Source organism: Cyprinodon tularosa, unplaced genomic scaffold (genome assembly GCF_016077235.1).
Source record: "Cyprinodon tularosa strain WSP-4 unplaced genomic scaffold, ASM1607723v1 ctg428, whole genome shotgun sequence".
NCBI classification, from domain to species: Eukaryota; Metazoa; Chordata; class Actinopteri; order Cyprinodontiformes; family Cyprinodontidae; genus Cyprinodon; species Cyprinodon tularosa.
In genome coordinates, this window is record NW_024039150.1 from 783107 (window position 1) to 796203 (window position 13097).

The following is a 13097-nucleotide window of genomic DNA, read 5'->3' on the forward strand; positions in this document are numbered from 1 at the left end:
TCTAAGCCTATAGCAGCATAACTATATAGAAAGATCAGGATAACCTGGGCCACTCTAACTCTAAGCTTTATCAAAAAGGAAGTTTTAAGCCCACCCTTAAAAGTAGACAGGGTGTCTGCCTCACGGACTAAAACTGGTAGTTGGTTCCACAGGAGAGGAGCCTGATAATATAATAGGTCAAAGGTTAAATACAGATAGTGACTGCTTGCATTGGTGATAGAAATCTGAGAAAACGGAAAAGTTACTCTCTCTTCTCTCTTTTCAAAACTTCATTTACAGATTTTTTCCAATTCAATTTACAAAACATAGAGCTTGCCAGCAACAATAATGGAACAACATTCACTCCATACACACACAGTGCTGAATATTGAGCTGGAAAATAATTAGTTCTAGTTAAACCAACACTGGGGTCAACGGTTCTGTAGTGTTACTGTAAAGTGATCCTGATGACTGAACCCACAGGATGCTGCAGTGACCAGACTCTTCCTTCCACCTGACGTCAGGAGATGAGCACCACAGGCTTCCTTAGTATACGTGCATATGCACTGTGATGGACCAGAAACTGGTGATCTGAGATCATCTGTCATCATGCTGAAACAACCAGCTGGCTCTCAGCCTGAAGCCCATCTGATCAAATCTAAAACATGAGGCACATTTTCTACATTCCAGGATCCTGCAGCTGACCTTATCAGGAGGCCTTATCTCCTGTAGGTTAGGAGTCATTAGGAGACACACAGAGGGGGAGGATATCCATTCAGGGGGTCTGAGCCAGTCTGTTGTCATGGTCATCATACTGTTTAACTCCTCTGTATTTATGACTGCTTGTTGGTTCAGAGGTGAAAATGTTTGTTTCCTGTAAAAAGGAATCAGTTTCCTCACCCAAAGTACGGAAAGCCATTTAAAAATTTAATACTATGTCAAATTTTAGATAACAATTTTTCTGATTTCATACATAAAGATCAGTGTGTGTGGATTTCTATGGAAGCTAGTGGTTTATTAAGTCCTCTGTGCCACTAACACACAAGCCTGCATGCATTTAGTCATGAATTACAGCAGTCAGCTGTGAAGAGTGATGGTTAGCGTGCAGGAAGCTCTGGAGCTCCTTATACACGGTTTAATAATCATCTGAATCTGCTAGTTCTCATTCTGTGTGCAGGAATGTGTCCTAGTTATCTGCAACATGAAACCTCCGCCTGCAAAGCACACAGAAAGGACGGAGCATCACATGACAGTTTGCCGTCTGGGAGAACAACAGAAACCTTTATTGTGCTCAAATATAATGTCTTTCTTTCTTTTAATCGTTTCCCTCGACAGATCGCTCAGATTTACAACCTTTACTTATTTCTTTCACGCGCCTGTATTAATCACTGGATGATTTCTAAGAGAAAGCAAACAGGAAATTCTTCTCTCATTTTTATTGCTTTATTACTTAGATAAGACTTAATTGTCAAGCTTTATAGTAGAATAATCTGGAGGTTAATTTGCTGTTGGTATCCTTTGGTTTGACCTAAGTCCTTTACTGCCTGAACCAAACTGAGCCATGATGTTTCATAAGGAAGCAAGCAAAGATTCCTTTTTTTTTAATGTAAATTTGAAGAGAAACATCCCAGAAATTAAACTTTGAAAAAGGTCTTAATTAAAAGAATTTTTCAGAGAAACTTTGCTGTTTTCACTAGTTTTATTGTTGATGTTTTTATATTCAAATTTTTATCTTCTAATGTTCTTCTCAAATGAAGTTAAGGAATCGCATTATTTTCAAATCATGGCCCTAAAGCCCCAAACAGATGATCGCTTTTCACCAATAAAAATGTTGTTGCTAACAGCAGGGCAACAGAAACCCATCTTTGCTTGGCGCTCCAGAGGAAAGACCCCCGCCCCAGATGAGAAGCTGATCTGGAAATCCCAATCTAAAAAGAATGCAATTCCTAAAATTGAATCTGTAACTGAAAATTAATTAAAACATTAAATGACAAACAGCAAAGTTACTCTCAAAACCTTTTACAATTATGTTTTTTAAAAGCTGAATATCTAGATTGCATATATTATATATTTCCGTAAAAAACAAACAAAACAAAAAACGTTTTTTTTTGCTTGCTATGATAATGGAATAAAAATGCCTCCATACAGCTGCCATTTTCTCTTGCCTTTTGCATTATCTCAGCATGCAGCAGCTGAACAGACGACTCCACAACATTCAATCCAGGCAGTTTTATTTACTTTATTTGAGCAGACAGGCGAGGTTTACACCTACCAAGTAGCTTAAGTGATATAACTGATGTTGTATTAATGCTCTGAAGTGGAAAAACACAAAGGAGGTTAAGCGCAGAAGAAAGAACAGCCACACACCAAGGTACACAGAGACAAAGGAAAGGTTTATTTCCAGGATTACAGCAGTTCTTTACTGAACATCAAGCAGAACTCTTTCTAAGGTGATAAAAATGGGACAAAATGAAAGTCTGATTGTAGAATTTATAATAGACAAAACATTCCTCCAGATCTGTAACCAAACTTCCTCTGAGATCATAAGGTTTGCCTATTTTTCCAATCGTCTGACATAATCTGCTGACCTCTTATTTAGAAGTGGAATGGTTTTATACTCCTTTATTATCCCTTATCAACCTTGGAAATGTTTATCCTCTGCTGGCAGTTCTCCGTTTATCAGTAAAACTCAGTTCATGACTGATAAACCATCTAAGTTGGAAGCCTGGATTAACGCTGTTCAAGAAGAAGATAATCCAAATGGAAGAACTGAATCTGGATCACGATAAGATGCTGGACTCTACGGCTGACCTTCATGAGGCCCACAGCTACTCTGTTTCTTTAATTTACTGAAATGATGTTTCAATATGTCTGTTCCTCCTTTTATTATGTTGTTTTTTCCCCCCATTTTTTCTTTTGTTTATATCTAGGTCTTTTGTTAGCAGTCTATGCCTACTTTGATTAGCTCAGAGAGGAGATGCAGGGATTGAATAGGGAGGAGGGATAAGGGGATAAAAGGAAGAAAGCAGAGAGTTAGAAAAGGGAATAACGGGGCAAAAGGAAATGGGAAAAAGGAGAGTAGAGAGTTAGATAGGAAAGAAAAAACAAAAAAAGAGATACTGGTTGTTGGACAATCATATAGAAAGATGATCAACTGATGAGAGACCTGTAAGAGTTTGGTTCTACATTCTGTGTAAAACACACTTTATATGTTACTGCTAAATAAAAATTAGAAAAAAATAAAAGACTCAGTTTATGCAATAATTTATTTTTTCCATTTTGGTTCTCTGCTGGTTCTGTTTATGCAGCAATAAGACTAAATACCTCAGAAGCGCAGCACTGCTGCCTTGCAACAAGAAGGTTCTGGGTTCAATTCCCAGCCAGGGGTCTTTCTGCATGTTCTCCCTGAGCATGCGTTGGTTCTCTCCAGGTACTCTGGCTTCCTCCCACAGTCAAAAACATGACTGTTAGGTTAATTGGCTTCTATAAATTCTCATTAGGTGTGAATGTGAATCTTTTTATTGTCTCTGTGTTGCCCTGCAATGGACTGGCGACCTGTCCAGGGTGTACCCCGCCTCTCACCCGTAGACACTCGCCATCCCAGCGGGGATAAAGCGTGACAGAAAATTAATGGATGATTGGATTGAACACTACTTCCAGGGGGTGTGCAACCTTTCTCCAGCTGCTTGATGTTTGCATCACCCAGTAGGCAGAATCCACTATCCACAGACTGACTGATAACCATGCTGACCTTTAACCTCTTAAAATCATCAGAAACTGAGAGAACTCTTCCTGTGATGTAATCACTGGTGAAACTTAATCCCTCCTCATTGATGATTGATTCTATCTTTGAACCTCTGAGGAAAAACCCCCAGAACAGGACTGGCACAGGTTTTACTCTACTCTTAGTTCTGATGATTATTATCTTTATGTAACTTTTATTAAAACCCAGAAGAGTGAACAGCCTGCAGACATGAACTCTGGGTAAAGATGACTATCAGGAAGTGATTTAAAGCAATTTCAGAAGCTGCGGTTATTCTCTTTCCTGCATTTTCTCTTGCTGCACAGAACCCATGTTAGGTAACAGAGACGCAACAATTGACGTAACGCGGCGAGAGGGCGGGGCTTAAACCGCTGCTGTAGGGAGACAAGGACGCCCCGGACGCTCCGAATCCAAGCCGAACTTTTGGACCTTCTCCTTACCATTAGGCTGGGCCCGCTGCTGGTGCCGCCGCGAGAGAAGATGGGGAACCGAGTGGGCCGCGAGGACTACGAATGGGTGTATACGGACCAGCCGCACGCGGACAGGAGGAAGGAGATCCTGGGTGAGCTAGCTTCCAGTTAGCAACCTCTCAGCCGGAGAGGAAACTTTACAGGGTTTTGAATTCAGGTTTAAAGTCGTTACGATACGTAGCGTCGGTTTCTGTTTTATTATGCAACAAGCTGCGGGTTTAGTGGGAAGTTCCGGGTTTCCGCTCCGGCGAGCAAAGCTAACGGTCCCGATCACGCAGGGTTTAAGCTAACAGGGCGGCTCAGACTAACGGTCTGTGGCCTGAGGGATGTTAAATAAACATGGCTGCTCCCTGCTGCTGCTGCTGAGTTATTTCATGTCCGTCACGCAGGAATTGAATAACATTTCTACAGAATGACAGGGAGGGGGGGCTGAACCACACCCCAACAGGAGAGGCTTAATGCGGGTTATGAGGGAAGATGGCTGCTTTGAAATCACACATTCATCAGGTGGAGACAGGAATAACTGCGCCCCGGTCATTCTCTGCTGCGTCACAGAACCCAGATGTCACCACGCCAAGACCAGCCGTGACGAGGCAGTAACTCTCCTTACCAGTAGGTGGCGGTAATGCGCCTAAAGGCTGTATGAACCGTCCTTTAAAATGGGAAGTGGTTGGAAACTGATTAATTAAACACAGAACTATGGGCGTTTCTCAATTCACTAGAACGCGAGTACAGACTCGTGTTCTGTGGACTCTTGGAGAACGGGAGCATACTGCATACATATGGCTCAACTGGAACAGAAGCGTACGTGTGATGTCATCACACTTTCTGCTCGTCTGCAGATGATAATAAATTCTCTTTTCATTTATTGGGGGAATGATAATTAACACAGTCTGATGAACACTAATCAAATGAACATTTTTCCAAATAAAACAAAAAAACTCGCCATCAGAGCCAGCGGTCCTTCACACACGGCTATGCAGAGAGAGGGCTGCTAGTCGATCTCAAGAATGGACATGTCTGATCTGATGCATTCTGGGTAAAGAGGGAGTGGCAAGAACATCATCCGGGGACTTTGGCTGCGTCTCAATTCGCAGGCTGCGTACTTGGTAGGACGCATTTTGAGGCCGGTGACGTCACAACGCTGCGCGGAGGCCGTCCCATTTGGCAAAAATTCTGAGGACGCTTAAAATGCAGCCTTAAAATGCGTCCTCCTTTTCCCCGAATTCTGAGGACGCATCGCTACCGTCCTTAGTGGCCTAGCCTCCCACTAGATTTCCCGAGGTGCTTTGCGCGCTTCTTTTTTTTTTTTAGTAGTTGAAGAAGAAGAAGAAGAAAGTCGGATTTTCTTCAAGTTACGGACAACCGAAAGCAGCAGCAGCGCCGACAGTAGTGCGGAGAACACCTTTATATGTAAGTAGTGTGTTTTTTTTGTTTTTTTTTAATGAACATCTATTAAAATACATGACGGTAACGGAGCCACCGGAATATGTAGGAGCAGCTAAAGCTAAGAGCTAACCTGTTGATACGTGATGTTCATCAACAATTAAAAGCCTTCATACAAATGTCATTATTTTTTATTTTAACCTACATCTTACTGTACTGATAGCCGTGTCCCTCACCAATCAGATCATTTTATTCCCAATCAGTTTATTACAAAGGATTAGAGCTGTTAAAGCTTAATGCAGCTGAAGAAATAACATTAGTCCAGCTGTACTGGGCTGTTAATACTGCAAACGTTTTGTTTTAATACTCAATAACGTATAGTTTATTTACAGTACAGTATAATAAGGTTTAAAGTATAATTCGCTTGAAGAACAATACAGGCATAATTATACAGAACAGTTATTTTGCCTGTTGACTTAACAGAAATATGCTTTACATGTAATTTTGTTCCAGGGAGCAGACAGAGGAGTGGATAAAATGACCACCTTATCATCGGGGCCAAAAATACTGCTGCAGTCGGATGGAGGGAAGAGTTGAGGCAGAATTCCATCTACATGTTGCATTTCTATGTAAAAGTCACACAAGTTAAAAGAAGTCCTGTTCAAACACCAACATACAAATATAATCTTTTGATCACATCAAATGATGCTCAGATGCCACTTTTTGTAAATCTCATATTTGTGATAGAAGTGATCCTTGTGTGGGACAACTTAAAAAAAAAAAATACAAAGTATGTTCAGGTTTGGATAATGTAATGAAACACACACACACACCTATATATGTATGTATGTGTAGGGAAATTACATCTTTCATTTATTATATTCATGTTAATTTACACTTTGAGTAAGCTTGAAAAAGTAATCTCCAGGTTACCATTCCAAAGTCTTTTTCTGTAGAATTTCATCAATCCGTCCAAATCATGAAACATTCCTTTTTTCTAGCTTTAAAGAAACACTATAGAAAATAGCATCTGTTGATAAAAATAGTTTTCCTCTACTTTAGGAATGCAAAGATCATTGGACAGGGCAGCGGGTCAGTGGGAATCCTACTGCTGCCACCTGGCCCTGGTTTGTCCTCATGGAGGAGGTATTAGGACAGAGGCCCTCTATTACCCCACCTGTCCTAATTGCCTCCATCCCTGAGGACACAGCAGGGCCAGGTGCTGCAGAGGCTGAGCAGCATCAGGGTGACGATGAGGAAGAGAATGAGGATGAGGGAGGAGGGAAAGGAGGAAGAGAAGAAGTAATGGTGGATTTAATCAGTGAGGATATCAGATGGCAGAGGGAGGCGGGAAAGGATGGACAGATTATTTCATTTATTGGAGAGGATGGTGGACAGATGTTGTTATTTTTTTTGGTGTTTTTTTTAACAAGTTGAAGTTCTGTGTTGCTGTTATGGATAAATTGAATTATTAAATTGTTTATAAAAGTTATTGCTGTCGGTGTGTTCTTAAAGTCTTTTAACCTTTTTACATTATCTGTTTCATCACTTTGTATTTTAAGTAAACTTAGAACAACTTCTCAGTGACATCAGTTTATTTTTAGAGAAGCAAGTATTTACAATAAACTATTAAACATTTTTAACTATTGACATTAGATTTTAAAATTAACTACTACAACCATTTACAGAAGATATACAGTAAATATTATTAGAGAACATATATATATATATATATATATAATTGTGACTGAGCAGGAGTCCCTGGTGGTGCTGGAATGGATGGGATGCCACACAGATGAGCTTGGAGTCTTCTGACTGCGAGTGGGACATCATCTGGGGGGTGGGGGTTGCCTCTCTCCACTGCTGATCCAATCGATGGCTGCCATGTTACTAAAAATGTTCAAAAAGACGCAGAAAATAATGAATTTACTAAAACTGTTTTTATAACCCTGAAATGAGAACAGCTAAAATGTGATTCTACTTGCCATCTAAATGTAAAAGTGGTCAGGTAGACCCTCCTCCAGAGCAGACACCTCGGCAGACAGCTGGTCCCGCCATGGAGCACCACTGACTGCCTCCTACACGTTCTCCCCCTCCTCATCCTCTGGCATGTCGTCCTGCTCTTCATCCTCTGGGGCTGTTATGACCTGTAGAAAAAAAAAGACAAAAATATTTATTTTTATTCAGTCATCTATCTTTTTTTCCTTGTCTTTATTACATGATTTATTAGAAATTCCATTTTACTTCATCTAGATCCACTAACTTATTTTTTTCGTTTTTATATTTAGATTTTTTTTCCCCGTATTATGTTTATATATATATATATAAAATTGCAAATAAAATCAGGCAGTAAGGGGATAATAATTTAGACAAAAATTATTTATTTCTCAACAGTTTGGCTTCTCAACACAACATTAGTGATGGTGAAAGTAGTGATTTAAGTCAGTTCTTTACAGGGTTTGTACACATTTAACTATTCAATTCAAATTACTAAACAAATAAATCACAAACTTACAAATAAATATAAAACTTTGATATTTAAACATATTCATCAATCTGCTGACAAGCGTTTATTTAATAGCTGGTATATTCTGATCATTAGCAGGCCCCTGTGGGTTAGAATAATAGCAGGTAGATCTTACCTCTCCACTGCGCTCTGCCAGCCTGAGAAAAATCCGTCGCAGGTTTTGCTGCCGCCGAAGCCGTCAAAGCGACTCTCCTCCTCCAATAACAAGTAAATAAAAAAAATAAAAATTTCCATATCTATTTTTTTGTTGTTTCTTTCCGTATTTCTCGAGCTGTCGGATTTTGTTTCGCGCTGTGTTTGGGGTAAACGCGATGACGTCGTGTCGCAACCAGGAAGTGCTCCAAAGGCTAGACCGTCCCATTTACCAACGGCTGAGCATCCTCCGGAGCAGCCTACCAAGTCTGGGTCCTCCGGAGGCTAGGTAGGCTGCGTCCTCGGAAGTACGCAGCCTGCGAATTGAGACGCAGCCATAGTCAGTTCTCGGTCTTCTATTCTTGTGAAATGGAACAGTGCTAGTGCTGAGGATGATGATGTTTCACGAGCACATGAGAACACACAAGTATTGCAGCCCACAACTGCAATTGCAGTTTCCCCCACTAAATTAAAAAGTCAGAATTTATTATTATCTGGACTATTGATAACAGGAGGAGAAATGCAGCTCTAGACGAGCTGGGCATGTGATATCATCAGTACGGTTCTAATTGACCCATATTTATGCTGCGTGCTGCCGTTCTCCCCGAGTCCACATTTTCTTGGGTCCTTCTCAAGAACATACTTGGCGAGGACACAAGTCCATACTGGCGTTCTTTTGAATTGAGAAACAGCCACTGATATAAAGTTTGAACGATGGTTTTGTGTTCATCTTCTTTCCATTGGTGAACACCCTTTAGGTCCATTACTGCCTCCTACTGGTGAGGAGATGGTTCTACATCCTTGTTTATTTTACTCCTAAATTTTGGTAATTTCAGATTAAAAAGTGTATTTAAAGTTGCGTTTTGGTAAATTGTGTCTAATTGCCCAGCACTAATTAATGTTGGTCTAAATATTCGTAAAATGTGATAAGACACCCAACTGTCAGAGGTAGTCATGATGACGCCATGAGCTCCAGTGGAGGCCAAGGGAATGGTTGGCGTCCCGTCAGGTTACATAACATCATGTCAGGTGCTGTGAGAACAGATTTGCTGAAGATGCTTAGGTTTGTGTCGTCATGGTTTCTCTGTCAGTATCTGACCTTTGCCTCATTTCCCCTTCAGCTAAATATCCAGAAATCAAGTCGCTGATGGGTCCTGACCCCAGGCTGAAATGGATTGTGTGCATGATGGTGGTGACCCAGTTCTTAGCCTTCTACCTGGTCAAAGACTTGGACTGGAAATGGGTCCTGTTTTGGACGTACGCGTTCGGCAGCTGCATCAACCACTCCATGACCCTCGCCATCCACGAGATCTCACACAACACTGCCTTTGGAAACAACAAATCCACGTGGAACCGCTACTTCGCCATGTTCGCCAACCTGCCCATCGGACTGCCCTACTCCGCCTCCTTCAAGCGCTACCACCTGGACCACCACCGCTACTTGGGCGGCGACGGCGTGGACGTAGACATTCCCACAGACTTTGAGGGCTGGTTCTTCTGCACACGCTTTCGTAAGTTCGTCTGGATAATCCTGCAGCCGCTGTTCTATGCCGTGCGGCCCCTCTGCATCAACCCCAAACCGCTCAGCCAGCTGGAGCTGATCAACGTGACGGTCCAGGTGGGCTTTAACTTCCTGCTGTACTGGATGTGGGGGGCTAAGCCTGTGGTTTACATGCTGGCCGGCTCAATGCTGGGGATGGGCCTGCACCCCATCTCTGGCCACTTCATCGCTGAGCACTACATGTTCCTCAAGGGCCACGAGACCTACTCGTACTACGGCTGCCTCAACCTCCTCACCTTCAACGTGGGCTACCACAACGAGCACCATGACTTCCCCAGCATCCCTGGGAGACGGCTTCCTCTGGTGAGTACGGCTCCACGCCACCTCCGCCTGCAGAGGAGGAGGCCTGTTCCTTTGCTGATCCCACCTTTGCTCTATGTTCCAGGTGAAGAAAATCGCCTCAGAATACTACGATGACTTGCCTCAGTACTCGTCGTGGGTGAGGGTGCTGTACGACTTCATCATGGACGACAAGCTGAGCCCGTACTCTCGGATCAAGAGGAAGTTAAAGGGAGACGTCAAGCAGGAGTAACAGAGAGCTTCTCCAAACCAGAGCTATAGAATCCATATGACTGAGGCCTTCTCACATTTCTGACTTTCTAACTCTTTCTGCATCAAGTTCAGCTCATGGGGGGGGGTAACGTTTGTTACTGAGATTTTTACCTTCAGGGTTTGGAATGTGACCAAATCTTTCTTCCCTTTCAGGCCAGCTTGGTTGGTAATGGGGGTTATGTCTTAGCTTAGCAGTAAACATCCCAGCTACCTTGTACTGGTTTTTAACTATCAGATGAGCAAAATAAAATCAGAATCCTTTCTCTCTCACTGCCATATTTGGTCCTTTCTGTTTGGACATTAAATCCTACAGTCAGACTTTTCTTATTGGGAGAAATTTGGGCCAAAATTCCTGAAGGTAAAGAATGGAAATTAAGGAACTTTCTTCATATAGAATAATGTTTTAAATGCATCTGGTGTTTGCAAAAGTTAACCGATATTTTTACAGTTTGCTGTTTCTTTTTGATTTTAATTATGAGATTTTTTTTTTGGAGTTGCATCTTTTCTTTTCAAATTTTTCCCATTTTCTACCTTTCTGGATGAAACCAGAGCCATTAGGTTAGATAGCATTTCTATTAGTCTGTGCCTAGACCAATCAGAACCGACCTCCTATAAAAAAGATTTTTTTTTATTTATTTTTTTTTTTTTTTTTTTATGAAGCCTGAAAAAGGAATCTGAAAAAAAACAAGCAAGCTGTAAAAATGTAGCTAAACTTTTGTATTTTCACGTTTCCATTTTTTAAAGGTTTCAGTAATACTGGAACTTATTTCTCTCCATATTCTAACCAGCCACCACAGCTTGGCTGAAGAAGCTTCTGGACAGCTGGTTGCCATGACGCTAAATGTTAACGGGTGTGTCCTGAAAGAAGCTTCTGGATCCACTTGTTAGAGATTGCTGTGGTCCTCGACACAAAGCGGCTTTCTGAAGCGGCCCCTCCAGCCAGATGGAGCCTTATTGAGGATGGAATCTGCTTCTTGGCTGAACCGATCCGCTCTAACCTAAGGCTCAGACGCTCTGCAGGCCTCACTGATGCAGCTCCTGGTGTCCTAACTGTCCCTGCTGGTGTGACGAAGGTCAAACGTGTCTCCATGATGATGAAGTATTCCTGGGGCCACCCAGGAGCCGAAGGTTCGGAATGTTGGGACACACCAACAGTTACTGATGCATTCCATAAGCTCTCCCCCCGCCCAGCTGAGGGGGTGACGTCCATCGCTCTTTATGTCTGATAGCTGCTGTAAGTCCTCCGGTTCGGTCCAGTCTGTACTAAGAACCAGCCGTTGGCTTTCCTCCGTGTCAAACTTAAACTCTAGGTCATGTATTTGTTGCACTAAGCCTCGCTGTGCCTGTTAAAGTTCTAGATGAACGCGTTTTTAATTTCTTCTTCCGCTGTCGGTGCTCTGCTTGTTCACTTTGATTTTATTCTCAGTATTGTGCTTTTTAACTCAAGGCAATAAAACAAATACTTATTTTCCTACAGTGGAAACGGCTTCTGTCTTTGTTTGTTCCTTCATGTTGAACGCGTCCAGCAGCGTGAGAACAGAGCGAGCCAAAAAGAAGGATCAGGTTTAACATTTAATCCCTTTATGCTAATTTAACCCCCCCAATAACACACATCTAAACCTCCAGAAGTCTGTTCAGGTTCTGAACCCAGAGAAGCTTCATGTAGACGGTTCAGGAAGGAAGCTCTGGGTCCATTTACATACAGGTTTGGTTCCAGAACAATCTCTGTCAGGATAGACCTCTAATCTCCAGATTAGAGAAGCAAGAAGAATGGTAGGTAGAAGGTTCTGTCCTGGGATGAGACCAAACTTTGCTCTGCAGCCTTTTCCTTTCACAGTCACATTTTAGATTTTATTTTTTTTTAAAAGCCCAGTGAAACATTTGCTTTAACAGAATAAAAATACAATTTTTACAAAGGGAAAAACTATTTTGTAGAATGAAGAAAAATGATTAATGATTGCACACCTAGAAATATAAAACAGTTCAAATCAGGATGTTTAATTATGATTTGTTAGAATCCATTTTAAAATAGTTTATCATTTAAGGCTAAACTGTCTTGTAGAATCTCTTTAAATTTAATGAAGCGCAAACTACGAGGTTCTTTTGCAAACTTAAGAAATTCCTTCTATCAGTAAATGTTCTGTGCTGCTTTATCATGTGTTCAACACGTTAAATCAACCTTTGAGCAGCCTAAAAACAATCATTTCTCTTTAAGGCCTCTCCTGCTGCGCCGTTACAGACTAAAGCCTCACCATGCAGACCCTCTGCCAGCAATAAGGAACCTATTTGCTGGGGATGTTGGTCACGCGACCTGAACTCCAGTTATTTTATTAATTTAGGCTCAAAGAATTGAAGGCTAAGACTTTGATGAGATTTTAACCCAAAATCTAGAGTAAAAAAACAAACTATTATAACAACGCAACATTTATTAAAGGTGAAAAATAACTGAGTATAATTACTCATGTAGCGGTTTTTTTTTTTGGAATCTACATTTGAACTCCAATCAGTACGCTTTGCTCCTTCCTGATAACGTCTTCACATTTAGGTAATGAAATGGGGGCGGTTGGAGCCCAGTTAGTTCAGAGAAGACAGAGGCTGGAAATGCTGCAGCTGACTCTGAGACGCAGTCATTCCTTATCTGTTACCTGTTTATGGGCTTTTATATTTACTTGTGAATTGCTTTACAAGTTCTACTTTCATGCTTAAGCTGTTTGCAGCTTTAATGCT

General features: G+C 41.5%; 1 protein-coding gene across 1 annotated transcript; it reads left to right on the forward strand.

Annotated features, from left to right (window-relative positions):
• The first annotated feature begins 4113 nt into the window (after positions 1 to 4113).
• Positions 4114 to 10646, forward strand: degs1 (delta(4)-desaturase, sphingolipid 1). Its single transcript, XM_038299391.1, has 3 exons — positions 4114 to 4304; positions 9379 to 10121; positions 10204 to 10646. The coding sequence occupies exons 1-3, from the start codon at positions 4223 to 4225 to the stop codon at positions 10348 to 10350; spliced, it is 972 nt and encodes a 323-aa protein (XP_038155319.1). The 5' UTR covers positions 4114 to 4222; the 3' UTR covers positions 10351 to 10646.
• Positions 10647 to 13097: the final 2451 nt, after the last annotated feature.

Coding starts and splice junctions, on each gene's coding strand:
- degs1 (XM_038299391.1), top strand. CDS start 4,223: ATGGGGAACCGAGTGGGCCGCGAGGACTACGAATGGGTGTATACGGAC. Junction 4,305..9,378: donor CAGGAGGAAGGAGATCCTGG/GTGAGCTAGCTT, acceptor TTTCCCCTTCAG/CTAAATATCCAGAAATCAAG. Junction 10,122..10,203: donor CTGGGAGACGGCTTCCTCTG/GTGAGTACGGCT, acceptor TCTATGTTCCAG/GTGAAGAAAATCGCCTCAGA.